This window comes from Polypterus senegalus, chromosome 15 (genome assembly GCF_016835505.1).
Source record: "Polypterus senegalus isolate Bchr_013 chromosome 15, ASM1683550v1, whole genome shotgun sequence".
Lineage (NCBI taxonomy): Eukaryota > Metazoa > Chordata > Cladistia > Polypteriformes > Polypteridae > Polypterus > Polypterus senegalus.
Genome location: NC_053168.1, coordinates 66,015,863 through 66,039,411, shown reverse-complemented (window position 1 = coordinate 66,039,411; position 23,549 = coordinate 66,015,863). Strand labels below are relative to the sequence as shown.

Sequence of the window (23,549 nt, the reverse complement as noted above, 5' to 3'; positions counted from 1 at the left end):
AAAAGGAGCGATCTATGCTGCTACTTGCTAATAGTTCTGCATTAATGGAAAATGTAGTAAGGAAATAAGTGTTGAAAGACAACACAAAGTTCATTTGCTTTTCTCCATAACTTAAATTAAGTAATCAAAATCACTAAAAACAGTTTTGCTGTTATTGAGAAACACAAGATTCAAGTTTTTCAATAGAAGTGTGTCAAGAAAAGCTACTGGGATCACTTTATACCTAAGGCAGTACATCTTTGTAATGTCTCACTGTGACCTCTTATGTTTAGCCAAGTCAGAAGGCTTGTCTTCTTTTTTAATAATACATTTTATTTATTTATAAGTGCCTTTCTAAACAGTCAAGGACACCGAACAATAGATAAAACACACATTATACATCCATTCATTATCCAACCCACTATATCCTAACTACAGGGTCACAGGGGTCTGCTGGAGCCAATCTAAGCCAACACAGGGCACAAGGCAGGAAACAAACCCCAGGCAGGGCGTCAGCCCACTGCAGCACACATTATAAACAAAACTAAAATACAAAAATTTAAATCAGACAGAGCAATTGTAATCAAAGAGAAAAAGCAGTCTTAAACAAATGAGTTTTAAGTTTAGATCTGAAAAGTGAAAATGATTCAATATTTCTAAGCTCAGGTGGTAGTGAATTCAGAGCTGGTGAGCAGAGCGACTGAATGCTCTCTGCTCCCCATAGTGGTAAGACGGACAAAGGGGACAGTCAAGTGGATGGAGGAAGAGGATCTAAGGGTGCGGGAGGGAATGGCAACATGGAGGAAGGTCAGACAGATATGGAGGGGTAAGGTTGTGGATAGCCTTAAAAGTTAACAGAAGAATTTTAAATTGAATATGGAAATTCTTTTTGTAATTCTAATGTGTGTTTAAGGCTGGTTGTTGTTTGTTATATTATTTCTACAGTTCCTGGAATGTTCTCTTTGGGTGGATAAAGTGCTCTCTATCTATCTATCTAAATTTCAACAATGCTAGAGCAAGTAACACCTTACATATGTATATACCATATTGCTTCTAATAAAAGCCACACTTTTTCACATTTCCAAATATAAAATTGGGGAGGGTATCTTGAATTCAAGATATTTCAGTTGGCATACCTCATGTCATTTGGATGTACATAAACGATTCCTCTTGCATGTGGACGTGTTAAGGGAGTGTCATTTGTTGTGCACACAGAAGAATTGTCAATGAAAGCAATTCCTAGTCCATAGATTAAACTAGCAAAAACTATTCCAAAAAAGAAAAAAAATATATGTATAATAAATATGCCTCCAATGGCCACAGAACCACCAGATTGTGCCTAATAAACAGAAGTCCATTGTAATGAGACTAGACAATAGCATTACTTCAGTCTCCCTTGTTGTTTACACATTATGGTATATTTACTTGCCATTACTGCATATGCCAGTATTTTTTCCTTTTTAAAGAGGGTTGCATTTCAAATCAGAAGCAATATGGTGTATGCTATACACGCACATACACTAAGCTTGCATTCTCTAAGAAACTTGTTTTTCTTTTAGAATGAATAACACAGTTATCATGATATCAAATATAAAAACTGTGAAATTTCTAAATACTAAACACATACCTATGAACTGGGGTGATCATTTTGAATTGCTGCTGACTCAAAGCTGGCCATGTTTTCATATGGTCTAATCTGCAACGGAGTGGAGTGGCTCTGAGTTAGGGATCTGCAATGGCAATCGGAAGGTTGCTGGTTCGAATCCCATAAACACCCAGAGTGACTCTGCTCTATAGGGCCCTTAACCTGAAATTGCTCCGTCCTGGGTATGACGTTAATCTGCATCTTGCAGGGAAAACTTGTGGGTTGGTGGCAGAATTGGCACTCCAGCCACCATAAAAAAACCTCACACTGTTCCACTCCATCTGAACTCGTGTGGTGCTGAGGTGTCACCTGTTGCATGGCTGCATTTGGGTTCTAATCTGGGATCCTGAGTCGGTTTGTCTTGTGGTCGGTGCAACAATACACTGTATCAGCGTGTGCTCCGAACCTCCTCCTCCTCCTAATCTGCAACTGTTGTAGACCAGCACTGAGATCACACTTTCTGTTAATTAAATGTGAAACGTCATTGCACTTTTTTTTCTTCTTTCAATATTTTTCTCACAGTTAAATTAACTTTTCAGTGAGGTTGGATTATTGTGGGCATCAGAACCATAAGACTGATTCACTAATGAAAATCATTTTTCCTTATGTTGTCTGCAAAATATGAAGAATTTCTGGTCAGTCAGTCAGGGGCTTTAAGCTTTACATGTGTATGGATACATCCATACCTCCTGACAAATGTTTCTCACACGTTGCTAGTATTTAGATTTAACCTTCTATTATCACTTATCCTAGGGCTTTCCAATCTATGTGTCACAGTACAAAAGTTTAAAAAACAGAAAAGGTAAAAAACTGAACACACTGCTTTTTGTGGTAATTTGAAATTTGATGAATCATCTTCTCTTTTTAACAGTGAGACAGCATTAGGTAAGCACCTTTGATAAATCTCTTTAGCCAGCTTAGCTGTGTTGACCCTGTCCACCTTTAACGTGACTTGTTTTTGGTTTTGGCCAACATCAAATGGCTTGGTATGCTTTGGTATCCACATGTGTCACGGGTGCAGTGTGGCAGTTGTGAGAAGACCTCCAAGAACTGGCATGGCTTATCATTAAGGCTCCACCGGCTCTATAAACGTAGCATACAGTAGAACTGCCTCTGTTACACCACCAACTAGTAAAAGCCCATTCGAGTACAAGTGTAACATTTTGACATAACTGGGATAAGGCAAAACCTCTCCCCAGTAAAGATTTAACTTTCTTCTATAGCACTAGATGTAGCCGTTGCTGCATATGTGTTTGAGAATTCTGTTTGTCTGAGACTGGTCTGGTTTATTGTTGGGTGTGTCTTGCCTTTGTTAACATGGCCACCCCCTTTCCATGTGCAGCATGCTGATATATTTCTCTATGGCTGGAGGTGCTTCAGAAACACAGATCCATGGTTTTCTTTCAGCACAATATGCAAACAATGTTTTACACCTCAGCAGAGTGTCATCGAACGGATTGTAAAATTGAAACAAGCGTCACAGATTAAGAACAATCTGGTCTCTCACCTTGTCCACTACTGCTTACAATATCGATTGTGTCCATAATGTTCTGGCCAACAAGCATGTGACTGTTGAACTAAAAATGTTAATAACCTGGAAGACTAAGTAAATTTTGTATTTTTTATTTATTTTTATAAAGATACTGCAAATATTTTTGACATGCCCTTGTATATTCTGTTTTGATGGCAGGTCTGATAACTACTTTTACAAAGTGGCCGTCAAATTGTTTGCATATATATAATGAAACATCCAGGATTTATGAAGTTATATGGTTACCCTATGTCTGATGACGAAAAGCAAAATATCTTAGGATTAAAGACTATCCTGGCAATATCAATCATAAGAAGGGCATCAGCCTTGGAAAATGTGCCATTCTATTTGCAAGGTCCACTCATGGACAACAAGGGGATTCAGAATCACCCGCTAACCTACTAAGTATGACTCTGGAATGTCAGATAAAAACTGGAGTGCCCAGAGAAACATCCACACACACTCACTTCGAGAAAACTCCATACAGGCAACCCAGGCCATAATTAAAACCCAGCACTCTGGGGCTATGAGGTAGCAGTGGTACAGTAGCCATCGTCTCTCAACCAGGCATAAACTTCAGTCAAAACTGTAAATTATGTCAATGTCAGGGTGCAAGTACACTGTGCATGTTGGTGCAATTCCATTAGTGACTCCATTAGGCCACTGATGTTTACTCCAAGTCTGGGAAAATTGGATGCATGTTTGACCCAGAAAGAAGTAATATTCACCAGACTAATTTCTCTAGGAGTACATTAAAGATCATCAGTGATAAGTTGGAATTTGATATCTTCTGTGGCAGACAGAATAATTCAATAAACTCTTCTTTTCAGATGGTATCTTGCATATTCCCATCACAAATTAAATACTGTAATTGTATTTCCATTTGTGACCAATTATACTAGCAAAAATAAAAGACAGAGAAGGTCCGAAATCAAGTTCTTTTCAAAACTGAAGCAGACCAGTGCTGTGACTATGATGTGCTTGCAATTCATGTTCTTCACTGAAATGGTGGAACTCACGTAGACAGTTTCATGATTCTTTTTCAGGACATTGTCTCCAGCTAAATCTCCTACATCCTCAACAGGCTCCATTGCCTCTAGTCGGAAATACCCATACCCTATGCCACCACTTCCTGACGAGGAGAGAAAAACCAACAGACAAAGTGCCCGGGTAAGGGATTTTTGATGCTACCGGTTTCATACGCACTTTATCAGTAAGTACTTAACAGTAACAAGAATATGAAAATATATTTTAACATTATTTTTGTATATGCCTGGCATATGTCCTGCAGAGGTGTTAACTAAACTGAATTTTGTAAATAGTATATACCCAGAATTACTTTACGTATTTATTAATATTTACATTTGGGAATCTATGAATTGCGTATAGCTTTGATACTAGCATATCACAATTAAGCTTTCCAGACAGTAATATTGACAGGTGCCATATTGATATGTCCCAAAAATGTATCCACACCTTGAATGATTATAAATACAATGTTTATTAAGCCAACACTGTGACTGGTGTCGTTTATTTGAACTTGCAGCAGGAATCTATCGTGCCACGCATTTGAGAGGAGTTTAGGGATGAGGACCAGTTTTATTTCCAGCACGATGAAGCACTTTCCCTCTACCATCATGACATGAGAGCCTATCTTGACGAATATCTACCAAAAAAACGGACTGGGTGAAGAGGTAGCCCTCACGTTCACCAGACTTCAGACTTTTTTTTTTAAATGGGGTCATGTCAAAGATACTGCGGTGGGCTGGCACCCTGCCCGGGGTTTGTTTCCTGCCTTGCGCCCTGTGTTGGGTGGGATTGGCTCCAGTTGACCCCCGTGACCCTGTAGTTAGGATATAGTGGGTTGGATAATGGATGGATGAATGGAGGTTGTGCACAAATACCAAATGAAAAGATTTCTGATGTTTGCAAATCCACGGGTGTGCTTTGTCTAGAGTGTTTGGACCACAGCAGCCAGTAGTTCAAACACTTGTGATAACTGATTCTACATTAGTCTTCCTTAATTTGAATTATAAAACGCAGATGTATCTTAGTGAACCTTTTTATTTATAACTAGCCGATGCCCGCCATAGCATACAGCGGTGTAAGAATAGGAACGGAAAACGGTGAGAAAGAAATTCAGAAATCAAGAAGAAAGAAATACTTCTTGAAATACGCAGTTGTGAATAGGTGTTTTTCTGGAGATGACAGATAGTGAGTCAAAAGATCTAACCCTAGAAAAGCCACGTACAACTGACCGTGGCTGAAGACTGGTTGTCGTAGATTAACGCAAATCTTTGCAAACGTAATGCAAGGCGGGATGTTGGGGTTGTGTTTGAAGTAAATGACAATGGTAGCATGGAGAATCTTGGAAAGAGCTTGAATTTCAGCTTCACCACCATAAACTGTAGATGTTGCCATGTATTGATAGTACTCATTACTTGTTGTGATAACTTGACTTGCGTTGGAAAGAACAACAGGAAGAACATCTCCAAATCTGTCCCAGTTTGATGCAACGAAATCTACTGCGCTATGTCGTAGTGAGAGTGCATTGCCTTCATCAACCGTTTATGTCAAGAAATAACCCACTGATAGGAACAGGCAGTTCCCGGATCCTGGAATACAGATGACGTTGTACAAAAACATCGACAGAAAAGATACTGTTGTTCATTTTATAACAAAGGCTTAGGGAACAACCGCTGCAGTATAACGAAAATAGCAAGGAGCCAAACCAATGCCAATGGCCAAGAGAGTACCTTCCTGTAGCAGGCTACGGAAAAGACTCCCAGGCGCACACCTGGCCGAAGTGAAAGGTCACGTGATCAGGCTAGATATAGGGTGGTGACGTGACACCAATGGGGTCATGAGAGAGGAGCGGGGAACGTGGTAGTCCAAAGGAGGAATAGGAATCGAGAAAAGCTGCGTGGAGATGTATGGGGGGCCGCAGGCAGCATGGGGAAGGGTTTGGAAGAGGAGGAATAGGAATCGAGAAATGCTGTATGGGCTGCGTGGGGGGGGGACCGGTTTTGAAGAGGAAGCAGGACGAACCAGAAGAGAAATATATATGAGAGATCATTCAACGTCTGTATACATTTTTTTGGGACACCTGATAAATATATTTTAATGTTGTGTACAACTTAATTGTCATGCCGTTTTTTAATGTTTAACACAGCAGATTTATTACAGTATATTATTATATTATATTAGAGAGCAGTTAGACAGACAATTGGATCAAATTCAGTCATCTTTATCATATTTAGATCTGACAGAATGACATTCAGTTCATAAATGTTTGTATTCTTTCTTAAATTCAGACCACACAGTTGGCCCAATACATAATGTGACAGAACAGCACAGAAGTGAGGACATCTGTTTAATTTGTGGTGGTCCTAAAGGATAAAAAGGAAGGGTCCTTTAACATAAAGTGACAGCAGACATTCACAGCAATGCATAAGACACAATAAACACTAAAGTTGGCAGGCTGGCTTTAGCCACAACTCAGCGGCCACCCGACAGTATCAAATTGCTATTTACTATATATTACAAAATGTATCTTTCTTTTCACAGCTATGGGAGACGTCCATTTAGTCAGCTTTACTCTGCCACTTCATGGGGACTGCATTTTCTTCCAATTTTATAAGGACACCATCAAGGAAATGCCTTTATGTACATCCAAGAAGGACTCGTTTTCAGAGACTAAAACAGTGCAGTAGGACAACATACGGACACACAGGCCACCCACCTCGCCTCTGGAAGACACGTTTAAGCTGGCAACTGCACATGACGAGGGGGACCTGTGTTACACCTAAATACCGTGTGTATGTCTGAATACATTAGAAAAGAAAGACAGACACAAAAATGTACAGACTGGGACTAACGTCAGCAGGAGGAAAAGGTTTTCAGAACCTCTCTTGGTAGTAAAGAAAGCTCTTCATTTGATTTGGTGCTGTTCCATCGGTGGATTCATGTCACATTTTAAAGCACGCAGCCACAGTAGAAACTAAAACAACATATGCATGAAAGCGCTCTTTATTGATCATGTAGTTTTTTTAAAGAAATGAATACACTTGAGGCTCACAGCATGAGGAGGACGGAAATGAGAAATAAAAAGGGACTATTGTTTTGCTTTCTTTACATTTTATTCTCATTCTCATTTCAGTGGTTTATAGGCAGATATCATTCTTTCTTTTATGGGGGGAATTTGAGTGGTTCCTGAAATGTAAATATGTATATATGGCTCACTGGACATATTCTTTTAATTTGATTTTATAAAAGATGCTTTTTTGAAAGAAAAAAAAAAATCTTACTTTGCTAACAATACGTAGCCTCTGTAATTTATCCAGAAGGCAATTTTAGGGGCTTCCTTTTAAAGATAAAAAGAAAAAACCTCAGTATTGACGTGTTTGTTAGCTCTACTCATTGCTCTATGCTGTCCACTATGCCATTTAAAGTTTGCTTTATGAACTAGCCATAAACCTGAAATGCACTAACCCCACATCTCAGTATTACCCAAATACAAAGAGGTTAAAAGTCCCACTAAATACGCCACACTTGGCTCACAAAGTAACGTATTTAAGCGTAGTATTTTCGACTTAAGGAAACTTGATTTGGTGACCGGGGGAAAAAACCGATGCACACCAGACTCCCAGACTGTACTGCTGCATATAAAGCCATCTTCATAAATGTTATTAAGCACAAAATTGTATAAACTGTATTAAGTGTATTTACTTCCGCTGTTCAATCAGATTTGAATGATGTGCTATGACTCCTGAGGTCTTCATAAATAATATCTTTCATTGTAGACTTATTGTTTTTCTCAAAACATATAGAAAAGAATGCAATTATATTCCAGAGGAAATCTGTTAAAATGGTTGTAGTAGATTATGGAACAATTTTGCATGAACTTATAGTGAATGCACTTAAGTATGAATAATTGATTTTCATTTTTTACATTTTTTTAATTAACACAGCCATTTACAGTGATACATAATGCCCATGTGTTGAATGCATACATGCTTTGTGTAACGCTGACACACACATCAGTTTAACATGAGACGCCTTTAATCTCCTCCACTATTTTGAACAAAAAAAATACTGAGTAATTATTGAGTGTATCCACAAAACGAGACAATGGTTTCTAAATAAAAAAAAAAAACTGATTTCAATCATTATTGCACCAAACGTTGGGATTGGCTACATGGATGGACATGATTTGTTTTAAGCCATTGACATTTACTAATACTGTATGCTGATAAATCCTTAGCTCACAACTGGCCTTGCATTTCAAGGTTTGCTCAAAACTTTAAACATATCAAGATGATTCAATTTCTGTATCATTTTACAATGCAGAAGGCAACCAATACTATCAATAACCTTGGACAATTCAACAGAATACGAACTTTAAATGCATGGCTAAAGGAAATGAATTCATATATTAATCACATTTCATTATCTTCCATACTGCAATGCCAGTACCATACATCGTGCCAGTATATAGCTTGAATGTTGTTAAACTTAAATTAAAGGCATTTGTGTATATACGGTATATTACAAATGGGGAAAAAAGAATGTGTTTTCACCCAAGTGACTGGAACACTTGTTTTGTTGACAAGCTTTTTTTTAAAATTAACATTATTTACAGCTCTTAAAACTCATGATACTAAGTCCTTATCTATACTGTACTGTATACAGAGCTACATTGTAAATCAATGCCCATCTTTTTTTGAAAATATTACTACAAGTTAATATTGTAATATATTTAATAAAACATTACCTTTCATTGAAACTCAGTCTGTTTTCCTTTCCCATTCGTAGTTAGTTTTCTTTCCTCACTTTCAGCTCTAACACTTTGGACCAGTCTTCTACGGTGTGTGAGTAACAGTATACGGTATCTAGCTACGAGAAGATAGTGCAGAGAGTTAACATATTTATTCCTTGTTATAGGCTTTGCAAAAATATATGTTTCACGGTGGCGCTTCAGAAGAAGGCTGTGTGTGTTTTTGTTTATTTCATTTATTTAACAATATACTGTATACTTTCACTTCTTACTCAATTTAACTTACTTATCATCAATTGCAGATTTGTTCATGATTCAAAGTTTTTAATTAGTCACAAAGAACAATATTTGGAACTTTTCTTCAAGATAACATTGAATTCCGTGTTTGGACTTCCATCATGACAACGCAAGCTATAACTGCCTGTGAGTGAATATTGTTTCTTTCTTTCTAATAAATAAAATGACTTTTTCGAATGTTTGTCCGTGCTCTTTCTTATTCCATGCTCGTTCTTCTTCGCTTACTCGTTGACGTGTTATCTAGAACATATAAAATTATTGTCCTGATAAAATTTCTAAGAGCTGAGAGTGCAGGAAGTGCATCTGACAAAAGCATTCACACGACTGAAGTTAGATGACCGTGGTCTTGTTCGAAAATAGTCGTAAGTACGGCGTGACTTGAAAGAATCTCATGTTAAAAGTCTTCATACCACACCAGCGTTCTTGGAATCTTTTAATTCACACTGGCAACACGACGATCTACACGTCTCCGACTTTCAGTTTAAATCCGAGCAGTATATTCAATCTCTTTTCTCTGTTCGATTATTTCACCGAGTAATATTTTCTGTTTGTTTGAACTAATGCAATCTTTGCTATCCTTTGTTTGAGACTTTCAAATTTTCGTACTTCCATTATCTCTAACCTGCTCTGCACGTGTACCGCACCAACATTTTTTAATTCTTTACAACATTAAACTTTGTCATCTACGGTTTGTCCTTTATTTCTGGCCCCGGGCGTGGACTCGCATTTCAGGATGTATAAGTGTCTCTCCAAGAAAATCATGTCTCATCTACTTCCAGGATTTTTTTTATAATAGAGAGACAGATTTTTGTTAAGACTACTTCTACCAGTTTGAAAGTACAGTTTACCTAAAATGGGCACAATACATAAGAAAAAATGTATACAACTGAACTTTTTTAGTATTATTATCTCATTGCCTCTGGTATTTCTTATTAAAAAATGTATTTCTGCAGTGGCTTGTAGGGGTTTTCAAAGCGGCTATCCTCCCTGATTTACTGAAGTTCTGCGTGTAGTGGGCATCTGTCTTCAGTCAGGATGGTTTCCAGTTGTTTCAACTTTGCCCTCTGACACACAACTGACAAATCATTAATGTCAGTTCCAATACCTTTAGCAAACGTCGGGTTTGGTAATCTGTTGGAACTTATTCAAATTTTGGTTCATCAGACTACTAAACCAGGCGATGAAGCCAAAAGCATTGACAGACTGGATCACACTGCGACAAGAGGACAACATGTGGTCCTTGCCCACTTTAAACAGACTGAATGTATGGAGGAGAAATAAGCACTGACTGCATTGAAAGATTATATTTATGTATAGACGTGTGCCCTATCAGCGTGGAGCCATCATCATACTTGATAATGTAAAAGCGATCTTGGTTTCAGATCACTTGTGTACAGTGTAAAAAGTAATGATGGTGAAACACATCCCTGGGAACTGCCTGTGTTTGAACAAATGACTTCTGAAAAAGAGTCATGTACTTTTACTGTCTGTGAATGATGTAAAAGAAAAGTGTTGAATCCATAATGTAATAAATAGGTTAACATTTGTACTGTTTATTTTCTCAAAACAGTAAGAAAAAGTGGATGGTATTAAACCCAGAAGAAAATTCCAGAACAAGTGCTCGGACATATGAACCAGGGTTATTGAGAAAAGTGAAGAGTGATGTAAGATAACCATTATGTGGGGAGTTTAACATGTATGGCTGCCAAAATTGATGCAGCCATTCTTCTAGCTGATATGAAGGATTTTCCAAAGGTAGCATTAATAGACTCTCTCAAGAATTATTAGGTGACAGTGGTGCAATAACTTGAGTTTCACCCAGTGCCTCTTAGTCCATTAGTATCACTTCCTGAAGTTCCTGACATGATGTTAGAAAACCCTTAGAAAGGACAATACTACATTTGAGGCCATGCTTACTTTCCACTTAACAATTTTTTCTTTGGATTACTTTGCAGCAAGTTATGGAAATTAGAAAAACTTATTGCCAACTTTATCATCTTTGTTCTCCTTTTCCTAGGGAGTGTCACAGTAGTAACTTACAAAGTTGGGTTGAACAGACCTCCCTGTTATAGTAACTTCTCCAGACCATCTTGAGTTGCCCCTTTGTCTTCGTGTCTTGCATGTCTATCCAAGGAAGGCACCCTTACTATTCACCCAAACCACTTCAACTGGCTCCTTTTGATCTACTCCAAGATCCTCCCAAATTGCTTTGCTCCTCACTCTGTCACCAACAGCACACATAACCCTTGTAATCTCAGTCTTCTAACCACTATCCAGAGCTTATGACTACACATGAGAATGGAGATAAAGACAGACTGGTAAACTGAAAGCTTTGTTCATGGGTCTATCTTCTGGTTCATCAACATAATTCTGTATAACATCCTGTAAGGGATGGACGGCAGTGTATCCTGGCCGGGATGCCCCAGTAACGGAAGAATGGGGGAAGGCAGCTTATCAAGAACACTGCCTCCCCTAGGACGATAGATGGACTGCAGTGGTGGCCTGGATGACCGTGGAGCAACAGTGACTCCTAGTGTTACAGGGGATCCTGCTGACTACGCCACTGTAACACTAGGAATATAGGAGAATACACAACTATCAGCTCTGCCATTGGCACACTGTTCTCCTCACAGCTGAGAGCAGGTTCACACTGAGCACATATAACAGATGTGAAACAGTCTGGAGACACCACAGTGACCGTTACGCAGGACACAACATCATCCAGCATGACCATTTTGGCAATGGGTCAGTGATGGTCTGGGGAGGCATACCTTGGAGGATCACACAGACCTCCACATGCTAGGCTATGGTACCCTGACTACTGTTAGGTACCAGGATGGAATCTTCAGAACCATTGTCAGACCCTTCACTGGTGCAGTGGGCCCTGGGGGTCCTCCTGGCACGGGACAATGCCCGGTCTCATGTGGCCAGAGTGTGCAGGCAGTTACTGGATGACGAAGGCATTGATGCAATTGACTGGCCAGCACGTTCCCCAGACCTGCATCCAACTGAGCACCCCTGGGACATTATGCATTGGTGCATCTGATGCTACCAAGTAGCACCACAGACTGTCTAAGAGCTCACTGAGGACACCATCCACCGTCTCATCAGGAGCGTGCCCAAGCATTGTCGGGACAGGCACATGGAGGCCATATGCACTAATGAGTCACATTATGATTTGCTGGGATGAAATTCACACAAGTTGGATCATCCAGTGATTTCAAATTTAGTCTCTGTTTTTGGTGTGATGTTGACTCCAGTCCTCAAAGGGTTGGTGATTTTGGTTTCCTCTAACTGTTGTTGCATCATTTTGTTCTCACCGAATTACACAGTATTACTCAGTAAAGACTTTCCCTATACATTTCTTTTAAGCGTACGAGTTACAATTCAACTGTTAAGCACACTCTTTATGAGTTTCAGGATCCCATTACTTAACTAAAGTACAGTAAGTTAAAATAGACTTTTCTTTCTCTAGGCACTTCCTAATCTCACTGAAGCACCATATAAGACAACCAAGAGTGAATTTTGCTTAAAAGTGTGTGGGAACAATTAGATGGCTCAGTGAATGTCAGATTACTAAAGCAATTCACATGAAAGCTGCGCTCAAACTAGGGGCAGTCATTTCAAACTGCAAAGAGCAGAAGTGCTCTCATCAACCCGGTCTAATAGAGAGAAAGGTTCCGATTATGACCAACAGTCAAAAAGTCTTCTGAAAAAACAAACATATAAATATGTGTCTTTGCACATGCTAATAATAAACATAACCTGTTTTAAAAATGAAAATATCCAGATGGCAAGGGAAAAACCTTTCTGTAACAGCAGATTATACATTGGCATTGAAAGACCTCAACAAGTGATTAACGTGAAGGATATGTTGTCAGGGTTGCTGTGTGTACTCTTTGCTGTTCACCATTACAATATTGTAGGAGCAAAAGCGAGTTTGAAGGACACGGCAGCTGAGCTTGTGAAAATATGAACTGCAAAATATGCATTTGAAATCATTTGTGTCAGACCACTCCGGTGGGTTGGCACCCTGCCCGGGATTGGTTCCTGCCTCGTGCCCTGTGTTGGCTGGGATTGGCTCCAGCAGACCCCCCCGTGACCCTGTGTTCGGATTCAGCGGGTTGGAAAATGGATGGATGGATGTGTCAGACCATGCAAAAGGACTGACATTACGAGAGCTGATAATGAGGAGCCACAGGGGATGCAGATTTCAAAATGACAGAATCAACAAATTGCCTAATAACACCACTAAAGCTGCACAGCATCCACCTTCTGACTACGCATCTAAACAAATAACACGTATGCACAGACCACAATGCTTATCTAAACTTTGCTGTTATTATACCATATAGTGGTGCAATAGTCAAAAAGACAGAAAGACACATAAGTATTTCTCAAATGCATGTAGCTGCGGTGGTCTAAATTTGTGTCTGTGTGTCTATCTCCTCAATCATTGCAACGTATAAATTAATCGTTAAGCTTCAGTTACCTTATGCTACTAGGCTTCTGAATAGATAACAGCAGTTTTATTATTTTATTTCCTTTCAACGTCAGGTCTTTTATTCAGTTTCCTTCACTCTCTCCCTGAACCCCAACAGTTCAGTTTAGTACACGGACTACAGGAATTAAGGGGATGTGTTTCAGAAAGAAGCCCGGTGGGTGGCAGATTTCGCCACTATTCACTACAATTTTTTTAACAGGTTGTCCCCAGACATGTTCTTGTGTGAAAAATCATAACTGGCTCAGTGAGACAAGACACTCCCCACCTTTTACTGGCGGCACTGGGTGGTTACAAAGATGCCAGCGTGTGTACGCAAGTGTCACAGGACAACTGAGCAGGTCTTTACTTGTCCCATGTGGGTTTGGACATGCTGCGCCACATCATGCAATCCCGCTGAATTAACAACTCATGCTCACACCGGCTCTTCCATGAACTTTAAGCAAGTTAAAATGATAAAAGCCTTTTCTTTACCTATTCTCTCAATAGTAAAACTGTACTCTCAAAGATGCTTTCTTTGCAAACGGTAATGCCTGTGGATGTTCACTAACACAATCACATTTAGCAGCCAACCATTCCACTACACAGCAAAGATTGTAGTCATAGGACTAAGCAACAATAGCACATACAAATGACATCGCTAAAAGTGCTCTACAGGATGAAGAGAGAAAAAAGACAAAATATAAATAAAATTAGGCAATACTAATTAACATAATAAAAGTAGTGTCTGATGGCCAGGGAGGACAGAAAGAAAAAAACTAAATCTGCAGGGGTTCAGAGGCCACGAGACCGCCGGCCCCCTCTGGGCATTCTACCTAACATATATGACCTCAATCAGTCCTCATGGTATTCAGGGTTCATATGGAAGAACTTGATGATGATGGTCGTGTGGACCTCTGGCCTTCAATCCATCAATGTAGGGACATCACGGTGCTTTAATCAGGTGGTGGGAAATTGGTTTAGAATCGACTTTAAAATTCTGCTTATGTTTTGTCACACACACACACGCTTAGGAAGCAGCCATCAAGTCATAAGGTGAGCGATATTTTGCGAGATGAGAGGTTGGTTATGTGCACTGATGTGTCTCTCTGTCTGCAGAAATAAAGAAGAAAAACCCTAATTTACCTACCTTTCTTCCTATCTCACACCATGTAACATCTGCAATGTCAGTTCCGACCATCTCCGATGACATCACTTCTGGCCATTCCAGATGATATCTCTTCCATTGTGTCACTTCCTTCTGCCATGTTTTTTATTTTCACTATATAAAAGCCATGATTCTGACTGAATGTGTCAATTGTGATCAATTTTTGATTTCTTTTTGACCTTATTTTCATCTTTTTTTTTTCTGTGGCTCCAAAATCTGTACTAACTCCAACTTTCTCTGCTGTTCTTTTTCTGTTTTTCTGTGGTGGCGATCAAGCAAGAAAATTTTGAGCCTAAAAACCTGGACCAAAGGTTATTCAGAAAAGTACAACAACAAAAACAGCATGTAAAAAATGTGTGTAACACTTCTGTATTATGTAATGAACACACTTAAATGAACAAATCCAAAAAACATAATTTAAAAGATTCCTTTTGCAGTGACAAATGAATACTTTGCTACAATCACTAAAATGAAGGAAAAAAACTCATCAATATTTTTATTTGAAATACATTTATAAACAATGAAACAACTTTAAAGTGCTTCTATTTAAGGTGTTAGCATAAAAAGTGAAAGCACTTATTGTGCATCACGTCACTTGTCTGTCTGTCCGCTTTCAGCTTGGACTACCGTATATACTCACTTATGAGTCGGATCTTGAAACCTGAAAAATCGATCATAAAATGAGAACCTGACTTATATGCCCATTAAAAATGCAACACTTATTTTTTTTTTTAATCTTCTTGCCTCTTCCAATCTCACATTAGTTTCTCAGACGCATTGAATTTTGTTGCAGCGGCGCAGTTACCAATTTCTTTCGCTACTTCAACAACGTTTAATTAAAACCAGCTTCATATTTTCTTCTGCTTGAACGCTCTATCGTAGATAAGGGATGCTCTTACGATAAAAGTGTATGAGGGTGTGAGATACAAAAAACACAAATCAGTGTAAATGTTGCTTCAGAATAGTTCGGGTATTACTGTGTGGTCACGTAGGCACAATACATAGTAAAAAAAAGGCCGTGTTAGGTGTTAGCATATCATCATCTCTTGGACCAACAGCATGAGTTTTCTGCATTCGATTTATACGACCGATATTATAAAGTAAATAACTCCTGACTAATGAGCTATTTGAGCTCAATATAAATAGTCTCTTCAGCATATAAAAGAAACTGGATATTATGGTTTTCAATGAAAATTTGCCTATTTCTGCATTTATCCACCATTTTGTTGATGTTACTGATTGTTTGGTCTTAGTAGAGTTCTATCTCTGCTTTCCCCTTTTGTCGGAATGTCTCAAATCTCAAAGACTTACCACTGTTTATAAGATATTGTAGTATATAACTTCTCCCCACGTTCCCTTCTACATTTATAACTTCAGGCAAATAGCCATACTTCAGACCAATGGGGCACACAATACCTTTCGCACCTACCCCCAAAACCATTTGCTCAGCTGATGCTTGCCAGCTCGGTAGATTGGCTTTCCTGAGGGGGTTGATTGAGAGAGTCCTGCAGAGAAACACTTGTCAAACTTATTTTAGGCACTTCCCCCCACCATGTTGTAAAATTACAAAGACCTAAAAATGGTATGAGATTCTTAACCATCTAACCACTGCTGTTCTTATCAATAACATAACACTAATATTACTCCTCCCATATCTGCACCAGGGCATCACTGAGCTCCTGGACAGCCTCAGGTGCAACCTGGCGGCGTCAGCTGGACTGAAACATAATGTCCCAAAGGTGTTCTATTGGATTGAGGTCGGGCGAGTGAGTGTGGGGGCCAGTCAATGGTATCAATTCCTTCATTCTCCAGGAACTTCCTGCATACTCTCGCCACATGAAGCCGGGAATTGTCGTGCACCAGGAGAAACCCAGGACCCACTGCACCAGCATAGGGTCTGGCGATGGGTCCAAGGATTTCATCCCGATACCTAATGGCAGTCAAGGTGCCGTTGTCTAGCCTGTAGAGGTCTGTGTGTCCCTCCATGGATATGCCTCCTCACACCATCACTGACCCACCACCAAACCAGTCATGCTGAAAGATGTTACAGGCAGAATAACATTCTCCATGGCTTCTCCAGACCCTTTCACGTCTGTCACATGTGCTCAGGATGAACCTGCTCTCATCTGTGAAAAGCACAGGGCGCCGTCCTGGTATTCTATGGCAAATGCCAATCGAGCTCCACAGGGCCGGGCAGGGAGCACAGGGCCGACTACAGGATGTTGGGCCCTCAGGCCACCCTCATGAGGTCTGTTTCTGATTGTTTGGACAGAGACATTCACACCAGTGGCCTGCTGGAGGTCATTTTGTAGGGCTCTGGCAGTGTTCACCCTGTTCCTCCTTACCCAAAGGAGCAGATACCGGTCCTGCTGATAGGTTAAGGACCTTCTACGTGCTTGTCCAGCTCTTCTAGAGTAACTGTCTCCTGAAATTTCCTCCATGCCCTTAAGACTGTGTTGTGAGACACAGCAAACCTACTGCCAATGGTACATATTAATGTGCCATCCTGGAGAAGTTGGACTACCTGTGCAACCTCTGTAGGGTCCAGGTATCACCTCATGCTACCAGTAGTGACACTGACTGTAGCCAACTGCAAAACTAGTGAAACAAAAGATGAGGAGGGAAAAATGTCGGTGGCCTCCACCTGTTAAAACATTCCTGTTTTGGGGGTCATCTCATTGTTGCCCCTCTAGTGCACCAAAGCAGCTGAAACTGATTAACAACCCCATCTGCTACTTAACTAATCAGATCAATAGTCCAGAAGTTTCACTGACTTAATGCTTTACTCCGATTAAAAAGGGTTCCTTTAATTTTTTTAAGCAGTACATAAATCCAATATGGCCTTTGAAGCTGATAGTTGTTAACTACATATACATTGACACCCTTATAGTGTAAAATACCAGGTAGCAAGAAATGAAGATTTCATCCCCTAAACACAGATCACAAAACTCTGATTTATCCCCATTAGTATTAACGTTTAAATGTTCCAGTGAAAGTTTGTTTGGGTTGCAAGGAACAGCTAATCAGAATTTGACTCACTGCTGCTGTTTATTTCAGAATTCTTCCTACACATCCTCAAAATTCGACTGCTTCGAAACTGCAATTCTCCATTGCCTCTTTACTACAGGAAGAAGCATAATATTCACCACAATCTATTCTGCATTATTCCATGAAGTAGATGTCTTGTATACAAATTGTACCAATTTTGTAATCTTGCATGGAAAAACAGGAATTTCTCACAAGATCAAATAAAGCAATAGCATGTCATAAATTAAATTTAAAAACTCATCTTCATAATTTAACTTAGCAAAATCAGAATCTGTGCAATTAGCAAAAAGGTTAACAAGGAGTTGTTATAATGCAGCTACTCAATATCCCTCCATTGTAATGTTTTGTACTGAAGCAAATAATTAGCTGACAATACAAAGCATGTAAATCCAGAATTAGAATAAAAGCAGCAGCATTCTTCTATAGATGAACATCTGTATAGATACACACCAAGTGACTCATGAGCTTCTCTTCATTTTCCTTCTTTTCTTTCACTTTTTCTTCTCTCTCTCAGCTGAAAGTTTGTTTATCCTGGAAGTTCATAGATGGTTCATCAGAATTTTAAGTTTAATTTTCCTCTGCCTGTATACAAAGGATAATGATTTGTGAAAATCATTTCATAGGAAATACTTCTAAATGCATGAATACAGTAAAATAAGATTTGCAGAATCAAATTTTCCCCCTCTGCCTTCTGTAACCTAATGAAATGTATGCTGATATATCCTCAGTTGCTTTTAAATGTACAACATTTATACAGAGACATGCATATCAACATTATAAATATGGGAAGAACAAGGTGGGACCAGCCTCACCATAGGTCATCGGATTACTGGTAACAAAATGATGACGTGTGTAAATTTAGATGATATCAGACTTAAGCAGATTGCAGTGTAACCAACATGCAGATGGACCCATACTCAATTCTCCAAACACTGTGCAAGTGTACATGGCAGTGTGTGTGTGTGTGTGTGTGTGTGTGTATATAAATGGGTCTATGAGGACAGCTGCCCCATGCTGGAATTACTCCTGCTTTGGTACTAGCTGCCTGTGAGTATATAATAAAGAAAGCAGAACTGAAGGGAAATGAATGAGACTGACACCCATGATATTAGACCCTACTTACCTTATGTGTTATGCTTTGAAATTAAGACTAACAAAAAAAGTTAGATTTTTTTTTTTACTTCAAAACACCCACATTTCATGGTGCTAACCACAAAGAACTACTCAATCTTGACATTATGCAGTTTTACACACTGAAGTGGAATATACAAAGAGTGATACTCTATTTTGTGCTTTCATACTACATGAAAATTATTCTTTCTCACAGCCACCTCCAAGTGCTTAAGGCTATTAATGTTGATTTATCTTTTTGAAAGACTCTATTATCAAAGAAAAGGAAAGAAGCATATTGTCAGAAGAAGAAATTTCTAATGCAGCAGAAACACAGAAGCATGGGAACATCTCTTATTTGTTGCTGAGTTCTTAGTACTTCAGTAGTAACTGGGTGACTTAGTTTGAAGAAAAGGTCCAAAGCTTGGGCAGCTGGATGAATGCCCAGCTGCAAAGTTAGCATGTTCTGACTGTGTACTCGTGAGTTTTTATCTCGGTCCTTCTGGTTTCCTTCCACATCCTAAAGATGAGCATTCAGGGACTGAATATTGAATCAGTGAGTGTAGACATGTGCATGAGAGCTCCATCTGATGACTTTTCATTTACATTTTGCTAAATTAAAACCTCTGCTGATTTAATCTCTCTTCATAATAAAACTATAGCACACATTCTGAAAGAGGAACTTAAGATACAGTATGTACAGTCTTTTAAAATAATTTTTTCTCAATAGAACTGTCATATTACAATAAAAACAGTTTGTTACCTTAAAATGGCAAGACATTTAACTTGTTTAATATACTAACGAAAGCTAAAGCTCATAACTTTGATCTTGTTTAAGACTAGCATGCCCTGTAAACTGCATTAGCTCCTGAAAGCTTTTATAAAAAGCATTAAAGGTTCAAACGTCTTCTTCCAAACAGTTAGCCTAGATAATACAACATTAAAAACTGGGCTCTCGTATTCAAGAAGCAAAGGTGAGCACAATAAAAATGGTCACAAAAGCTCAAACTCCTTTAGTTTCATGGGATTTAACTGTGCCATTCTTTTCTGGAGTACTTGCTTGAAGGTCTAGCAGCTTTTGTCTGTGATGTTCCTGCTTTTCCTGGAAAGCCTGTTCATCTAAAGAACGTCTTATTGTAGTTTTCAGTTCTTCAATGCCAAAGCCACTAGATGCTGATACAGGAATAATGTGGCTAAACTTCAGAAGACTTTTGGGAATCATATCTTCAGGTAGCAAATGCACAAAATCTGTTGCAAAAAAAAAACCAACAACTTTTAGTAAATGTCTCTGTACAAGACACACTCAGGCATATTATATAAAATTTAAGTACAAAGAACTATTGTACAAAATTGTATCCATTCGTCCCTCCTATTTTTGAACACACTTATCAAAACATGAGGGACTTGGGGAGCCAGTCAGTCAGGCAAAGCCCACACTCAGTTATGTAGCTGCTTTTCGTTCATAGAGGGGGCAGTATGGCATCACAAAAACAACCTAACACGCATATCATTACATTATATGGACTTTCAACCAATGAATTATCTTCAACATAAGACCTCAATTCCAGTGATTTGCATTTCCTGCCACATTTTTAAATCACAGGGTCAGTTACGTACCTTCAATTTTAATAGTGTTTCGTAACTTTTCATTTTTGTTATAATTTTGTTATAAATAATTAATTATTCTAATATACATTGTAATGCCAATAAACTTATTCATGTGGTGTTGGAATTGTCACACAAAAAATTTTAAATTACTAAACGTACGAAACAGCGAAAGTGCTTCAATTATTGCTCAGTTTACGGAATATGAAGAAAAACAGTGACTAATACAAAGCATGATGCCGACAAAATCGAAAAACGTGTCAATTAATGTTAATGCTATTCTGTATTGTAATTTTCTTATAAAATTCTGTGATATTATGTTTTGTTGCAGCTTGTGATGTGCTGTGCAGGAGCAGAAAAGGTGGAATGAATACTGTAAGTGATGGGACTGGCTGAAGGGGTTTTGCTCTGTAAGTGGAGGACACATCTCTTAGGAAATGAGTAACAGGAGAAGTTAGGAGGAAAAGGAAGGTGCTGTGGAAGGAAGTTTTGAGTAGGGAGTCAGGAGACAATAAGCAGGAGTGTTGGCAGTATAGAGACAAAAAGAAAGTAAATGGCAAGAGATAAATTAACTGGTAAGGAAAGCTTTGTTTATTATTTTGGAGGTGTGCTCCATAACCCAAATAAGACGGCACTGTTTGTTACAGAGTGAAGACTCCAAGTAAAACAAAGAAAACTCCAGTACCTCCGAGTTGTATTAGAATATCGTCGTTACAATATTATATGATTTTAATTTTGTTAATACTATATTATATTTTGTTAATATAGTTTTTTTTTGTAAATAAATACAACTATTTGCTAAACTAATCTACTGTATATCATTTTTAAAGTAGCTGTTCTATTATCCATCTTTTTTCTTATCCGTAACGGCCTCAGTCCCAACTCCTGATGGATAATCGAGGTTTTGCTCTAAGTGCTAAATAGACAACATGATTAAACACTTACTAATAACTACACATAAACATAAACACATAAAAACTAACAGTGCCTCGGTTAACTGGCAGCAACATGATGTGTTTTATTCTTCAGCAGAACCCAGAGACTTAACTAACAATAGAAATTAGTTACATAGCAACACTGTTTATTAATATAGAAAAAAAAAACAAAACACAACAAACAATGAATGAATTCACAAAGGTTTCTTCTGTGTAAAATACCAGCAGATCTATTGCATAAGACAGACAGAAACAGACCCACAGGATGATGTGCACACCCTTCAGCTTTTCTGCTTGTGCATATGAAATATCAATAATTCACCTCTGCAAGTATAAACTAGCCTTCAAATGCCATTCACCCAATACTCTGAATGTTAGAAATTCTACTGCAGACAGTGCAAGGCTTTCAAAGATTCTACGTATTTATAGGCATTCGGGAAGGTGTGATTATATTCAGGCTTTTGAACATCTACATATATAATTCACTAAGGGCACGCAAGACAGTGAGCAAGCAAGACAAAGAGCGCATGCAAGACAGACAGCCACGCCCGCCAACTCACAGAGCCCCGCCTGCCAATTCTAAGACCATGAGATACGCTCGACAGAGCCCCGTCCGCCAACTCTAAAGGCAAGCAAGACGGAGAGCACACGCAAGACAGAGAGCCACGCCCGCCAACTCTAAGACCATGGGATGTGCACGACAGAGCCCCGTCCGCCATCTCTAATCCTACTTCCGCGTCCACCGTCGCTCTCGATTAAACAGCAATAATTAGCAAACAAAGATAACTGGCAGTAACAGTGCATAATTCACAATTGGTATGCCAGTTTGAAAAGATAAGTTTTGAAGGTAGTTTTAAAATGTGTTATTGAATCGAGCTGATGTATATGAGAGAGAAGAGAATTCCCAAGTTGAGGAGCACTATGAGAGACACTCGAGCTCACATAGCACAGAGTTTGATGTGTGGTACAGAAAGTACATCTGCAGATGAGAATTAGAGTGAGCGAGAGGTGTGTCAGTCTGTAGGAGATCTTTAAATGTTAAGAGTGGTATTTATTATTGTATTATGTAGTTAACAGGGAGCCAGTGAAGTTGAGAGAGAATACGTGTAGTATGTTCAGTGGATTTAGAACAGCAGGTTATTATCCTGGCAGCAGAATTTTGAATAAATTGTAAGCGATGGATAAGTTTTTGTGGGATGACAGATAGAATACCATTACAGTAATCTATACGTGAGGTGACTCGGGCATTAACCAATACTTTAGTACTGTGTTGCGTAAGAACAGGACAAAGTCTAGAAATGTTTCGGAGTTGGAAAAAAGTAGTCCGAGAAATGTTACTTATATGGGAGGAATTATTTAATAATAATAATTATTATTATTTAATAATTGCCATTATTAGTGTATAAATGGATATAAATAATTGCATGTAAACGATTCACCATAAATCTGTTGTATGCAAACGATACTGTTTAAAATGTTATTGTTTTTTCATCAGAAAACCCCATTTCCACGTCTACCTGTATTAGTTTAAATGGCACTTTTACCACTCGCAATAGGACGGACGTGCTGACTTATCGTGTCGACTGGGCAACACAGTGAATGCGGCCTCTGTCTATATATGTCTATGTTTTCCGTAGCCTGTTACAGGAAGGTACTCTCTCGACCATTGGCACTGGTTTCGCTCCTTGCTATTTTCGTTATACTGCGACGGTGGTTTCCTAAGCCTTTGTTATACTGAATTCCTTTCTCACCGTTATCCGTTCCTATTCTTACACCGCCGTATGCTATGGTGGACTTCGGCTAGTTTTTAATATTTGTATCAAGTCACGTTGGGGAGCATACACTGGTACAGTGCGTTGCTGCACCCACTACACGGCGAAACGACTCAGGATCCCGGTTTGCAACCCCCCAGGCAAACACACGTCCCACCATCCAGAAATGACCCCCTATCTGCCGCAGCCAGGTGTTATGCGGG

The 23,549-nt window shown here is 39.0% G+C and overlaps 2 protein-coding genes across 2 annotated transcripts in view; one reads left to right on the top strand and one right to left on the bottom strand.

The window, feature by feature from the left end:
* Positions 1-8,934, top strand: part of adam22 (ADAM metallopeptidase domain 22) — a 418,045-nt gene extending 409,111 nt beyond the window's left edge. Inside the window, exons 30-31 of the mRNA XM_039737656.1 lie at positions 4,202-4,325; positions 6,723-8,934. Of these exons, the coding sequence (XP_039593590.1) occupies positions 4,202-4,325; positions 6,723-6,743 (145 nt within the window). The 3' untranslated portion in view covers positions 6,744-8,934. The remainder of the gene's footprint in view (positions 1-4,201; positions 4,326-6,722) is intronic.
* An 8,604-nt stretch (positions 8,935-17,538) lies between these two features.
* gtpbp10 (GTP-binding protein 10 (putative)) overlaps positions 17,539-23,549 on the bottom strand; it is a 51,744-nt gene continuing 45,733 nt past the window's right edge. Inside the window, exon 10 of the mRNA XM_039737278.1 lies at positions 17,539-20,282. Within this exon, the coding sequence (XP_039593212.1) occupies positions 20,038-20,282 (245 nt within the window). The 3' untranslated portion in view covers positions 17,539-20,037. The remainder of the gene's footprint in view (positions 20,283-23,549) is intronic.